General features: G+C 38.6%; 1 protein-coding gene and 1 long non-coding RNA gene across 10 annotated transcripts in view; one reads left to right on the forward strand and one right to left on the reverse strand.

Annotated features, from left to right (window-relative positions):
* Nucleotides 1-14,863, forward strand: part of LOC148155417 (uncharacterized) — a 354,212-nt gene that overhangs the window by 233,867 nt on the left and 105,482 nt on the right. The gene's annotated exons all lie outside the window — the stretch shown is intronic.
* The window catches only part of LOC106914853 (unconventional myosin-XVIIIa), an 83,893-nt gene that overhangs the window by 42,311 nt on the left and 26,719 nt on the right, over nucleotides 1-14,863 (reverse strand). For all 5 annotated transcript variants that reach the window (XM_088012498.1, XM_088012499.1, XM_088012497.1 and 2 more), the window contains 9 exons: nucleotides 14,448-14,618; nucleotides 13,528-13,618; nucleotides 12,202-12,394; nucleotides 9,685-9,771; nucleotides 7,474-7,612; nucleotides 4,834-4,993; nucleotides 4,549-4,735; nucleotides 2,440-2,665; nucleotides 2,136-2,245 (listed from right to left, as the gene is read on the reverse strand). In XM_088012498.1, coding sequence (XP_087868624.1) covers nucleotides 2,136-2,245; nucleotides 2,440-2,665; nucleotides 4,549-4,735; nucleotides 4,834-4,993; nucleotides 7,474-7,612; nucleotides 9,685-9,771; nucleotides 12,202-12,394; nucleotides 13,528-13,618; nucleotides 14,448-14,618 — 1,364 coding nt within the window. The remainder of the gene's footprint in view (nucleotides 1-2,135; nucleotides 2,246-2,439; nucleotides 2,666-4,548; nucleotides 4,736-4,833; nucleotides 4,994-7,473; nucleotides 7,613-9,684; nucleotides 9,772-12,201; nucleotides 12,395-13,527; nucleotides 13,619-14,447; nucleotides 14,619-14,863) is intronic.

Consider the following 14,863-nt stretch of genomic DNA (forward strand, 5'->3'; position numbering starts at 1 on the left):
AGTAACAGACAGTTTTCTTTCTTCTGTCACAGCTGGATTCAGTTCAGAAATAAAGTCAACAAGCATGAGGGAAAAAAAAACAAAAACATTTGGCTCTAAGAACCTCCAAAAACCAATTACAACCTGTCCCTCTGAGTCCACCTGCTCCTGGCTTACTCAACATGACCCCCGGTATTTCTTGGCCCCACTGCGACTTTGAGCGCACACATCCAGCACAGAAGCACACCATGAGCCCAGTCTCTGAGACTCTCTCTGCCCTGTCCATCTACTAGCTGATGTGCACTGAAGTTGTATTGTTGTCTCAGCTCTTTCACTCTGTACTCGAGCCTCCAGTCTCAAAGACTACATCTAGATTACACTAACAGAGGTTCTCCGTGAGTACTGAGGGGCTTTTGTTCACTGGTGTTTCAACAGAAACTCGCCCCTCACACAAAAACAGAGAAAAACAGTAATACTCTACCCTAACCTTGGTGCTTCATGCGCTCGCTCTCTCTCTCTCTCTCTCTCCCCGTCTCTCTCTCTCAATTTTTTCTAGAAGACAACTTTGTTGATTTCACGTGAAACGTTCTCCTGTTTTTACTTTTTTGTCACAACTGTTTCAGATGATTGATCAATTTTAATAACAGACAAAAACAACCTAAATGTATTATAATAATACATTATATTTTACTAAATATAAATATATATAAATATTTTGCTAAAGAAAATATAAGTCTCCAAGCTAACCTTGCCTTATTAAATTTTACATTAATTGCGGTTAACCGTATTTTTTTGTTCAGCTTCACAGGCAATCCTCAGAGCTAATTACCACCTGGTTCATAGAATTAAGAAATCCCTTAAACAGCATTGGTTGAATAACATAAAGTACCCAAAAGTAATCTCTAAAAACAACATGTTTTTTGTTCTATAGAAATTTGTTCTGTAGAAACTAATATCTATTAGCCTGGAAAGGGTAAGAAAGCCATCTCTAAGAGCTTAAGACTTTGATGAATGATTGTTGGAGACATTATCCAAAGTGGAAAACATAGATTAGTACTAAAACTGATTTTGTTCAAACTTCATTTCGCCAAAATAACTCTACACTACAGTCCAGCATGGTTGTGGTAGTGTGATGGCGTCAGGCTACCTGCAATTTTTGTACCTAAGCAACATGATCTCATTGATGGAATCTTAAATTCTGCTCCTTACTAGAATTTCCTGAAGAAAATTAGTTCATAACCCTAAGCACAAGTGTACTTAGGCAATGGAACAGAAGCACACTACAAAGTGCATTGGCTCAAAAACATAAAATAAAATGATCGACGTTTGGACTTAATCTACTAAGATGCTGAGGTGGGACAAAAATAAATAAGCATACATGCCATTCATGATTGAAACAAATCAATTCTGCAAAGAACAGCAGGCCAAAATTCCTCTAGAGCAATGTAAAGGACTCACTGGCAGTAATGAGGTTTAGGGGGCAATTACTATTTCACATAAGTCATAGTTGATTTGGATACCTTTCTTCCCATAATAAATTAAATTACTTGAAATCAGCTCTTCTTAAACATTTGGGCTATGTTTGTATGATTATAAAATTAATATCAAGACCTGAAATATTCAAGTGTAAAAAACAACAAAAGAGGAACAAGTCCCTAAGGGAGAAAATACTTGTTTCTCTGGAAGGTCTATGCTGCAAGAGATGGAATGCACTCATCGATAAATACTAATTCAATTTTACACAGAAATCTTCAATGAAAAAAAAAAAAAAACACCTGAAAAGAAAAGCTGCAGTAGGTGAGCAGAGAGACGCAGATGCCTCTCCAGACAGCCTAAGCATCACAGTTGCAACTGGCCGAATATTTCTAGCTTTGACTGCAGTAAAAAACACTCCCCGAGCAGCAATTCTAATCTCCCCTATTTCACGAGCGAGACGCCGATGAGGTTAAGCTGATTGGGTCCTTGCTATGGCTCTGATGAACGCCCATTTCTCCATCCCTCTGCTGCTGACAAATCAGAGGGCAGATGTAATGAAGTCGTCTCCTCACAACATCAATCTTCACCGGGCTTGGCCACCAGTGAAGCTGCACATTTCAGCCCCACGCACTCCCAACACCCACTGCCGCTTTTTTTTTTTTTTTTGCTGAGTGACTTACTCTCTTCTCATCCTTCACGATGTAATTCCTCCCATGTTTCTTGGTGAGGTGCGGGGCCAGCACATCAAAGCGCCGTCGGAACTCGGAAAACACCATGTGATCGGGGTAACCTGCGAAAAGTCGGTGTCGCAGAACGTTATGCTCTGCAAACATTTGTGGAGAGCTGTGATCATTCAGAGATGACCTTCTGACAGGAAAAAAAAATAAATTCAGCTACTTTTTTTTTTTCCCCCAATGCACATATACAAGCAGGCCTGGATTGCAATACGTCTCGCTATGTATAAGATTTAAGCAGCTTCTTCACCTTGCCTGTAGATCCGTAGGGCATCAAGCAGCTTGGATCCACGTATTTGAGCACGAAGCAAGGCTACATCCAACTGCATTAAGCCAGGATCTCCACTCTCCCCCTGAGCCTCGGATTCCCCGCCTTTGAACAGGGATCCACTAAGAGCCTTTAGAGCGTCTGCCTTGGGCAATATGCAATGAACAAAGTGAATCCTAGACCTCCGCAACGTGTCAAGAAGGGCATCCTATAAAAGAAAGGGCAAGATTAGGATTTCTTGTGCAAACATTCGGAAACATCTATTAGTGTAATGTGTCTTGAAAAACCATTTACATCGTCTGTGGTTTTGCTCAGATTTGTCATGTAACAAACACAAACATTACTGTATTTTATTCAAAAATATGCTTTTTAAACCTCCCATTGCAGCGGTGTGAAACTCATTTTCATTTTGAGCCACACCAAAATCATGAATGTTCTCTAAGGGCCTGTTGTGCCTGAAAGTATTGATGAAGTCCAATAAACTGTAGAAATATTAGTAAATAGCTGTGTCTGCAAGTTAATAAATGTTTCTTAAAATTGAATAATATTGAAGATATTTTCATTCTGCTCAGTCCCTCCAGGATTCCATGATTTTTTTTTATTTGCGATAAAATCACTGATTTTTGTGAAACTAATTCAGAAATATTTGCAAGAAATTTTGCGATACTTGACATCAAGTAAGGGCGAAGCAGTGATGTAGTAGAAGTAAGAAATACTGACACCTGCAGGTGGGAGTTGGCATCATTTAAGCCAAATATTTTTGACCATTTTCTCCAAAGAATTTGCAATAAACTCACAAATATGCAAAATGTCTGGTTTTTCTGTTGATTTCAACTGAAGTTTTAAAAACTGCTTTGATTTAATTGATAAAATAATATCCAAAAACACAAATGTTATCTTAAAGGTTTTATTTATGCATCCCTCTGTAGTCTGCAGGGCGACTTAAGAAGCTGTGGCAGGTCAGATTTGGCCCCTGGGCCTCAAGTTTGACATGTGTTTTATAGATATAGTTTGCAGAACCATATTTAAATACAATTGACAAGTTCTTTGAAATATGCTTCTAACAGTTCTGCACATCTAAAAACTCAAGATTTTTGCAAAATAGTCCAAGCTTAGTCAGACTAGATGGCTGCATCAATGGGAATACATTTTAAAATCTAGCCCAAGGTTGGTTTTCGGTCTGGATTTTGACTAGGCCTTTCAAACACATGACTGTGCTTTGATCAACTGTTCCATTATATGTCTGGATGTATGTTTCGGATCATCGCGCTGCAGGGAGGTGAACTTCTGCCTCAGTCAAGTTTTTCTGCAGCCTCTAACAGATTTTCTTCCAGAACTGCTCTGTATTTCGCTCCTTTTTCAGCTTCCCATCAATTGTGACCGGCTTCCCTGTCCTTCCTTAATGAAAAGCATCTCCACAGCAAGATGCTTCCACCCCCATATTTCACCGTGGACATGATGTGTTCAGAGTTATCTACAGTCTCATAACACAATCAAACGTATATTCAAGTTTGTGGTTAGAATTTGACAAAATAAATCACAAATGGAAGAAGAAACATGTATTAATTCCATAATTTTTTTAAAAGGAAGAACTGAAAACATAAAATTTTAACTATCTAACTAGTTAAAATTTTCAGCGGAGTTTAGGTGCATCAGTGTACACTACACTTCACTCTAAACCTAATATGAATTCCAATGTACTCTTCTGCAGCTCATTTTTCATCTGCAGAGAAACATGTATATTTCTTAGATAAAGTCTAAAAATATAGATCCAATAGAGATTCACTTCTGAGGTTAGATGGGTTGGAAGCCAACACAGCTGCAGAGCCCAAGTCTATAAAAACAGCCAATATATCATTTTCCCTGGCTGCAGCTCAACTCCTGGCCTTCATCTCAACACTTTTCTTTTAAGCTGCATTGTGCAATTTACGAACGCTCTAAGGCCCAAAGTAGACTCCAGAATAAATCCTAAACAAGGTTACAGATGTGAAACACTTCATCCCTTCATACACCATAAGCTCCCAGCTCAGTTCTAGAACCAAGTTAACAGAGGAGAAACATTTTTTTTTAGCGGTTTATTTGTTCTCTCACCACTTGGAGTTTTATTTGGATGCACAAGGACTTCTTCTTGATTGCAGCGACTCCTGTACTGAAGGTCTTCCTCATGCTGGTAGCCCTGCGCAGGGACATGTTGGAAACACCCTCGAGACCGGCGATGGAACCGGACAGCACCACGGCGCCACCCGCCCGGCTTGTGAACAGGGAGCTGATTATCTTCCTGCATGAGTAACATTTGAAAAGTCGCCCACTGAAGTCATGTTGTATTTACATTTATATTCACCAAAGGTGGATTTAGCCTGTCAAGGTAAAACCTACTTTTGGGACTCCTGCAGCAGGTTCATTGCATTTGTAGACGCAGGGTTCTGTTTGGCGTAGGTCAACCACCCATGGGCGTCATACTCCACCCAGTCGGTCCCATGACTGTGACCCAGCAGGAAATGATTTTCCTTCTCACTCCTCAAAAGGAAAGTGTGACCTGATGCAAGCAGAAAAGTCAGTGTTAGGCTCCCAAAACACCGTTTGTATGAAAGCATAATGGGGGGGGGGGTGTATTGAAATGTTTAAAAAATTTAGGAAGTTATTTTTACTGCCTGCATGAAAAGTTTATCATAAGCAGATTCATCAGTTCTCGATCACTCTGCTATGTGCCATCTGTCGCCAACCTACACAGACATTACTAATACATGCATAATCACAGACAGTCTGCTCCCATTTTATGTGATTCAAGGGGCAATTTTACAAGCCGGGCGATGGAGCCAGCCGAGCCCTGGACGGTGGCCGACTACACAGCATACTGTTCCATGCAATGATTATTGTGTAAATATTAAATTATTTTAAAAATCAATAAATCGGGCATCAGGATTCTAGCTTTGCAAACAAATTCCATGTCTTTACCTTGCTGTGCTGTTGTTTATGTGGATGCAATAAATGTCCCTGGTCTGGACCACTTAGACTACAAAATAATGACGAATGGAAACCATAAAGTCTCTGGCACCAAAATCTTTTACGTTGCCAACAAATTCTACATTAATTCATAAACATCGCTGTAGCACAGGCTATAATTGATACAGTTGTCTGTGGACCACATTGACCTATTCATGTTGAATTAAGGTGAATTCTTCAGTGAATTTGCACCCAGTCCTCCAATTTTTGAACATACTCCCAATCCAGTACATGGATCAAATGAGTGGCTCCTCATCAGGCCTCTGCATAACTCAGTGATATGCTGAGGTGGTAATTCAGCCATTTAATCCAGATTTTGTTGGCATAGGGATGCATCTAAAAATTGCAGGACAGTGACTGTCAAGGGCTGGAGTTGGAAAGTCCTGATGTAAACAGTTTTGTTGTAGCTACAGTAATCTAGACTCTTGCTGCTCCTGTTAAGGAACCATATACTCTGTATAATCATATAATCATAGTCCAACACAGTGTTGGACATATAATCGTATAATCATATACTCTGCTCACTTTAATATCTCAATGATGAGACATTTGGAACATTAAATACATTCAACTTTGCAGCTATCGCTAAGGTTTAAATGCAAGGCAGCCATTTTTGGATTTTTCGCTCATTTCTGCAATTAAAATGTTAGAAACTCCAACTGCTGAGTAAAAACAAAAGGCATAATTGAATCATTATGAGAAATGTTTGAACAAATTTGGACACTGCAAATTAAAAAAAATGTCAAATCCTCTTCCCAAAGCATTTTATATTATCTATGGACTACTGTGTGAGAGAAAATACAGCCCCAGATTAGCACTAGATAAAAACAAGACAAACTTTGCTGTAAAATATACACACAAGAAACTTTCTAGGGACATTACAACTACACTACGAAGATGGTTATCCATGTCCATTAGTATTATGTCATTAGTATTGCATGACACCAACGGCATAAAAATGCTAAAAAAAAATATTTTTAGCACCAAAATGCTATTGGTGCTAAAAGATATTATTATTTAAGATACCATCATTTGTACATAATTTTATAATATAACACCATTACTAAAAACTTAGTAACTGTAAAAAATTATTGTATTAATAATAATAGGCTGGACACTAAGCTACAACAGTTACTCAGTACTTTAGTATTTCCACCAAATATTTTTTAGTCTTACCTGAGTAATTTTTTTTTTGAAGGACAGCTTTTCACTTCTATCTGAGTAATATTAATTTGAAATAAGGCTCACGCTTGAGAATAATTTTTGTTTTCTCTCCTGACCTCTACTACTGTGATATTCTGCAGTTATAAACGTTTTATTTCTGCAAATGTTTAAGTATCCCTGCAAACGTCTTTTTATCTCACCAGATCTGTTTATTGCTCATTACTTCATGTTAAATGCTTTGCCACAACATTTCATGAGAGAAAAAACTTCCTTTGTGAATCTCAAATTGTTTAGTAGCCTTACATCCAGCTCACTTAAGTAGTTTTACAGCGAAATATATTTTCAACACAGAATTTTTCTTCTTGTTTGTCAACTCTTATTCTACCTACAATTTTTAAAACCTGACAAAAAAAGAAACAAAACAGTGCCCATTTAAATGTCATGTTTGACAATGCTAAGGCTCCTCTGACATGGGGTCAAATTGACCCTTCAGGCAACTGCGCTGTTCACCTGACCTAAATAGACATTCTGAAAGTAAGGCCTTCAACTGATGTTTTAGAAGAATAGCACTGAAACTGCATAGTAATTTTTCATTTACTTTTTTCTGACCTTGACAAAGTTCTGTAGGCTAAATTGCAAAAATATACTTGTATTTTTTTCCATAAAACTTTAAGAAAACATTTTCTACTGAAACCTTGCTTTACTTGCTACAAAAAGGGAATACAACCCCTACATTTGTTAAAACACCCATTTTCTTTGTCTGTTTCTTTAAGAATCTTATTCTTCTTGTGGATGTAAGAGTGACCTTATTATGCAAATTGTCAGTGCAGGATTCTGTTTTGTCCTCACCTTTACTCTCGCCCTCAGCCGGTCCGTAGTAGCTGAAGAGACGTCCCAAAAGTGTTTCTGCTGATCCTCCTGGCTGCAGAGCCTCTTCCTCCATCAGCCACAGAAGCCCCCGTGCCTCGTCTGTTCGAACCGTTCGCATCTATTGCAAAGTAAAATGTTTACACATACACTTTTGAACATCCTGCCATCATCGAACAATGTATTTTTATCCTTACTTCCTCTGTTTTGATAGGGGATTTTTGACCTCTTTCAATTCTACAGTCTGAAAAAAATCCTATTTCATTACATGAGTAAAGACAACCTTGCCACAAGGACACTCAGTTTCTTTCAGCTGTTTAATGGGAATGCATGGATGAATCAAGCATATCTTTAAGCCTTTATTATTCATCTCCCTCATGGGTACAAAAAGAAAATACATATAATTTTCGCAGAACTGGTTGCTGACCTCTGCAGTCAAGTTCTTAAGCATAAGCAAATGTACTCTGCAGTGTGTTCCTTCTCAGCCTGAGCTGGTAGTGAGGAGACCAGATAATATTATCAGCACTGAAAATTGAAATTTCTTTAAAAAAAAAAGAAAGAAAGAAACATTCACAGTCTGTGTCCTTCAGCTGCTGCTGCAATAATAGCATCATCCATTCGGCGTTTTTTATATTAAAAATGTAAATGTAGCTCATAAAGACAAAGTAATCGAGGATTAAAATGAATACAATTAGCAATACATTTACTGCCAGCAGAGAAAAGGGGGGGAAAAGACCTGCAATGGCACTGCTTTGCACAGAATAGGGATATTATCTTCATGTGTGATGCTATGAAAGATCAAACAGCTTTATTCAACAGTGTGTGTAGATGTCAGCATATTTTACCACACATATATTGCCTTGCAGAGTCATTCATAACTAGTGAACTTTCAAATTTTGTCACGTTATAAAGACAAACGTTAATGCATTTTATGGCATAGGCCACACAAAATAGAAAATAATTAATCGTGAAGCGAAAGGGTAAATGATACAAAACTATAATCTCTTATAACACAAATCTCAATTCAGCTCCCTGGAGTTAACACTTTGTAGAATAGATAAAGAAATGTTCCTTCCACTTCATAATCATGTGATACTTGCTGTAGATCTATTTCATTAAATCCCAATAAAACACAAAGTTTGTGCTCATAATATGAGTAAATGAGGAAAAGTTCAAGGAAGATGACCAATTTACACAGTTGTGTAGTTAGAAGACAAGGTTCAATCCTGAATTTTGATCAGCGTTTTAACTTTCATGACACACATTTAGCCAAAAATATTGACAAAAAACATGTTTGAAAGGAAAGGAGCATTCTACATAGGGTTGCTAGGTTGGTTGATACGGTTAATTCCTGAAAACATCCTGGAAAACCTAGACGCAAACCAACAGAACCAAGAACAGCTTTAATATCCGTTAGGATGCTACAACAAATACGCCCTTATCAGCGGTGCACACCACACTGCCTGCAAATACATAGACAGTGCATCAGTTTGAAGGAGACATATGACAAGCCATGAAACTGGCAATGAGTTGAACATTAAGGCTGTGATAACGGACATTTGAGCTATGACAGGATAAAATATATCTTTGGGTAGAAAAAGAAACCCTTTGATCAAAATGCCTTTCATTCAAAGCAACAGATCTTTAGAGTAGACTTTAAAAATGTCTTTAAAGTTACCATTTCAATTTTTTTCTTCTTCTTTTTTGTATGATATACTGTAGCACTGCTTCTGATGACGTTCAAACCAGAACAGGGACCCATCTTAAAAAGCAAAGCACTCAAACAAAAAATACTGGAGTTATAGCAACGTGATCCACAGTTCTTTAAACTCTGCCATTTCTGTTTCCATGGTGCAGATCACAAGCTGCAAAGGCCAAACATTGATTTTTCTTTCTTGAAGTCAATTCTCTAACCTCTCTTTTTCTTGCTCCCATCGCCTTTTTCTAACCTCTCCCAAACCAATACTGCATACGATTGAGAGATTATTCAAAATATATATATTTACTTTTGAATCACGAAGGGCATCTGGCGAATGTCAAAAGAAAAGCATGTTTACAAAAAGATTTTGAAGGAAACTGTTACACTGCTACCAAAACTAAGCATGAAAAACAAAAGTCTGAAAAAACAGAAGGTGCTATGGAAATTCCCCTGGCAGTGCACTGCAAAGATAAAAATTTAACCACTTAACTTACAAGCGCATGGCTTGAGGTTTGGTCTATCACAGCCACTGAGAGAGAAGCGGTGGGCTCAGTGTCTTCTATGGCAAGTTCAATGTTTTCCTGAAGGAAGAAAGATAAGTAGACAGAGACTCAAAACCATATCTAAATGTGAAAAAGGACATTTTCCAATGACAAAATGTGGGGGGGGTTTCTAAGAAACCTATTAGACGTTTTATAATGTTTTTTGTTTTTCTTTTAATTTGACTAGTTCTCTTAAAACCCATTTAAGTAACGAAAAAAAAGGTTTCAGCATGAAGGCTAGCTTAATGCTGGTTTAATCAAGAAAACACGCAATTTCACATAGGTTTAAAGTAGATCTTGAAGAAACTGTTTTCTGTGGTCACTTTTAAATTAGTGCAGGGAAAAAAGAAGGAGTTTACACAGACTGATAACTAGCCTACCACCATCATGACCTTGTGCTCCGTCCCTGTTCAAACATCCCATTGCATGCATCCTGTCTGATTCAGATTAAGGTAGACAAGCCTAACCATGACTGTTTCTCCTTTAAAATCTGATCAGATGACCGGTTACACACTTCAGATTTAAGCATGCCATAAAATCAGCAGCACTATCAGAAAGTCTACTGATGTTTCTGTAACATCACAGGTACATTAATTGAACTGTTCTACTTTATTGTTGGTTATTATAAGGGCAGTACAGAAATGATGAAAGGTTCAGTTAAAAAATTATGAGTAGGAACAACTATTTTGTTCTTTTTAGTTCACATATATCAAACTTAGTTGTTGCCAACAGCTGAAGCTAGCAGCCAGCCCAAGAAAGGCCAAGACCAAAAATAACTTTTATAATCTTTAAACAAGTCCAATCTCAAACATATCACCGCAGTTTATGCTAAAAGTACTTTAAGGACCTTTAATTTTTTCATTGTGTGGATATTGAAAATGATGACTGATTATTTACAAGCAAGCTAACTGGATGTGGGGAGTGGTGCGGCACCAATGATTTTCCTGGAAATGTTAAGAAAAGCTCATTTAAGACTCTTCTGGCCAGTAGCTCTCTGATTGAAACACAAGGCAGAGTAAAAATACATAAAGTATTTTGTTAAGCTACTTCCATATTTTTTTATAATAAGAACGGTTGTATCTTGCATTTTCCTTTAAACCATTATGAATACTTACAGCAGTTAATAGATCCACAGAAAAGCTATAAATTCTTATAATTAATTTGTTTGTTGAGGTGGATTTACCACATGTCTGTTAAAGGTTATTCATGAATACAATTATAGGTCTTATTTTCTTCTATAGCTTAAGTAACTTGGAAAGGTGCTCAAAGGCAAAATTGTTTTAAGAATGATTAGAAATTAAAATGGTATTTTTTTAACAAAGAGGTATTTTAGATATTATATAGTTAAAGGCTACACCAAAACCATTAAATTAGCAAGAATACGTGGCATTTGATGCAAGTAGTTTTCCTGAAGGTAAATGGAAATGAAAGGTGAGGAAGGAATTATTGCATTAAAATGCCATTACCAGTTTAGGAAGGGGGTGGGGGAAGCATGCTACAAACAGTAGTAAACAGTGGCATGAAAACAGTTGGAAATGTCGATGATGCATCTGTGACAGACGCTCATGTACGATTTGAACGCGAGCATGAAACGGGCATTTGAGGGAACACAAAAAGTTCCTCCCACCAGCCTCGGCGCTCCACTGCATTCCAGCGATGATTACAAAGCATACGACTGTTTTGCGCTTCACGCTTTGACCTGCCCATCATCATCACCGTTAACGCTCGGTGCTGATTTAAATGAGTTTGACCTAGTTTACGATGACAGGTTCACAGCTCCATATATTCTCGGGTCGTATTGACGGCAAAGCATTACCGTGCAATACTTAATTCTGCCCCATTTTCTATTCTTCCAGGCGAATGACGTGGGTGGCAACACAAGCTGGAAGTCCCCAGATTTTTTTATTCACTGCATCTAACGCAATGTTGTTCGGGGTTCCTGGTTAACTTCACAATCAGGTCAGCTGAGAAGACTTAAGAGTGCAACGGCTTGAGAAGATTAATATATGTGTAAAGGCATAAAATAAATCTCCAGTATTTTGTCCTTTAATAAATACTTGAAGACGACTGTGGCCAGTTATTATAGTACGGTTCTGCTAGAATGAGCTCAGGGGAGGAGAGAAGAAGAATGGTTCTTTCATCACGGCTGTGCAGCTGGGCGTGCCTCTCATAGGTAGCTGTGAGTGACTTTACTTTGATCTCGGCAGAAGAGGTGAACACCGGCATCACTAATGAGGAGGTCTAACACATGAACTAGTTCGGCTTGTCACAGCTTGTGACAGGTGGGACGGCTAGCGTTTCTGATGTGTGAACACATTCGCTATTGGAGTTGATATATCGGAGAAACAGTGGCAGACAAAAAGGGGAGAGAGAGCGTGGGTGGGGGGGGGTGAAGGCAGGAGAAAGACAAAACAAGGAGACTGGGGATGTATGTATGCACAGCACATTATCTCTCACACATGTCTCTACCTCTTTGTATCTTTCCAGCTCCTGAACAAAGGTGCGCTGGTAGAAGAGGCTCTGCAAGCGTTCCTGAGTGTAGTTGTGGCACAAGTCTTCAAAGGTTGTGCCGCTCTCGCGCTTAGCAAGCCTGGGGTTCTGAAAGCCCGGTGTGTCCACAATGAGCAGAGAGCACATGGAGTGCTGGCTGGATTTCAAGGCCCTTAAGTACACACAGGGTGGGAAGAAAAGTAAAGCCATAAAAAATATACACATGGACTAATAACATATCTTTCACTGATTACATTCAGAAACCTTGAACCATAAAGTTGATATTTACTTTAGATAATTCACTTCTCTTCCTATAGCTTCAACTTCAAATTTAAATGGTTTTAAAGCATCAGTTATAGTGTTGTGATTTTTTTTAGCTCCTTACAGAAGGCTGCCCAATATCAGAAAAATGTTGTGATGTCAGTGGCTATACAAATGCCTATTTACTTCTTTCCTCTCTTTCTCATCAGTGCTACTATCACTCTATAACCTTTAACATTTTGGGCAGTGTAATTTGTGTCCATTATGAACATCTGGTGGCGTGAAACTCTGCCTGACTTGCTAAATATTACATTGGCTTGTAAAATTCAAGTTCATACCAGTTGCAATATTGGCCAACAGCTATTGTATTCCAAACAGTCTTTCGAAAAATGAATATTTCACACTGATATTACCATGGCTGTGAGCAACATATTGTGAAGTCCAATCCAATCACTAAACACAATTCCAGTTGAATTCCAACAGAATTTAGCAAACTCACATTTACCAAAGTAATGATAAGGAGGAAAATGCATTTTCTGACATCAATTCCAAAACAACTTGCTGAATCTAATGGTTGTTACAGAGACCTGATGACCAACATACATACACATGACCAACATGACACTTGTTGTTGCTGAGCTTTGGAGATTTTGTTTTTAACTTCTCTCTGCTCACTGTGCATGCTTTCAAGATAAATATAGTGTCTTGGTTAGCCAGTACTGGAGACTAAAATAAATGGAATCATATTTTCACTCCAGGGGGGAAAAAGTAAATGATTCCTACTTGGAAGATCTGAACATCTTGAAAAGTATAGTATCAATGTAAAACCTTTTTAGTTTATTTTAAAAGACAACACAAGCTTTTGTTTAACATGAACATAGTGTACTTTCCAACACATAATATCATGCTTTTGCTATAAATTAGGAATTTATTCTAAGGCTTTTAAAATTTCAGAGGAAAATGTGGCTGGAACTGTTTTTTAAAAATGCATGGTAAAACCGTGTTAGTGCAACCCAAGATATGTCAGTTTGCCCCAATACTAACCGATTTATTAAAGAGACGACGACAGCAAAGACTTCAGAGTAAAGCCCTGATGCCATTGCCTCCAAACACTCCATTGCTGTGGATTTGGATCCTGGTATGGAAGAAGTCAGATAGAACAAATTGGTTATTTACAATTTTTAATATCTTAGCAACGAGACAACACAAAGATCTCACTGAAGAATAGAGGAAATAAATTACAGTCAGACACTTGCTCCTATGAGGAAGGGTCAACGGTGCCACGTTTGAGCATTTTATACCCAGAGGCTTAAGTGCCCAAGCTGGGTTTAAAATTGTCTTTGTGAAGCATTGACATTTTGGACTCAGGTGCTTTTGAACCGGTCACATCTAACAGCGCTAACTCATGTTTGTGCCTAGCAGCAGTGGCCACCTGTTAGGCTCACTTAATTCATTCTGCTATCAAACAGAATAGTGACTTTATGTTTAGTAGGGGGACGTTTTCATGTGTGCACGCACACACAAACTGGACAGTAGGTCTATGTGAGACTGGGGGGGGAGAGTGAAGGTGAGACTGAGGTCATTTCTGTCAATCCCTGCTGTGATGGACTTTTAACTGTATCCCGGTGCCCTTCAAAGTCTGTTGATGGAAAGTCAGGGCACCTGCACGTGACAAAAATCAATGCGACGCAATTATAATTTCAAGGACGAAGAATGAAAAGGGGATCCAAAATTGCTTGTCCCAACACAGTGTGTGCACTCATCTGTCAATAGCCAATGTGGACATGTAGTATTCATTACTAAGATAAGCTTTACTTTTTTCTCCCATGCATGCAATTTCCCTTAGGTGATGAGCAGGCACATATGCGTGCGAGCGTGCGCGCGTGTGAAGGAGTAGACAGAGAGTGACAAAGAGAAGCAGGGGAATGAAAAGAGTATACAGGAAAATGTATTCTGCTGAGTACCTGCATCTGCTGTGCCATTTTCCTCAGAAGCCTGGCGGATGGTGCCGGTTCTGGGCAGGGTGCCCTTGGCCTGATGCTTGAAGATGGAGGAGGAAAGCTCTTCCAGGGTGCAGCCCAGCAGGTAGGCTGCCTTCTGGGCCCACTCGTGACGTGCAAATTGTTTCCTGCCAGCTGAGACATGTGTATAAAAACCTCCATTAGACCTTCTGCCAGCAAGTTCCAGGCAACATCTGTGACAATCACATCTTTTAGAGGGTCAGGGTTATGCCTCTGTCCACCAATACTTTGCGAAAGTATCCATGCCCCTTTAAACTTTTTAACATTATGTCATCTTACAGCTACAAACTTTAACCTCTTTTATTGAGATTTTATGTGATAGAGCAACACAATGTTGCAAGTAACTACGCAACATTTTA

The sequence above is a fragment of the Poecilia mexicana genome, unplaced genomic scaffold (genome assembly GCF_051168715.1).
Source record: "Poecilia mexicana isolate PSO_F unplaced genomic scaffold, ASM5116871v1 scaffold_14, whole genome shotgun sequence".
Taxonomy (NCBI): Eukaryota; Metazoa; Chordata; class Actinopteri; order Cyprinodontiformes; family Poeciliidae; genus Poecilia; species Poecilia mexicana.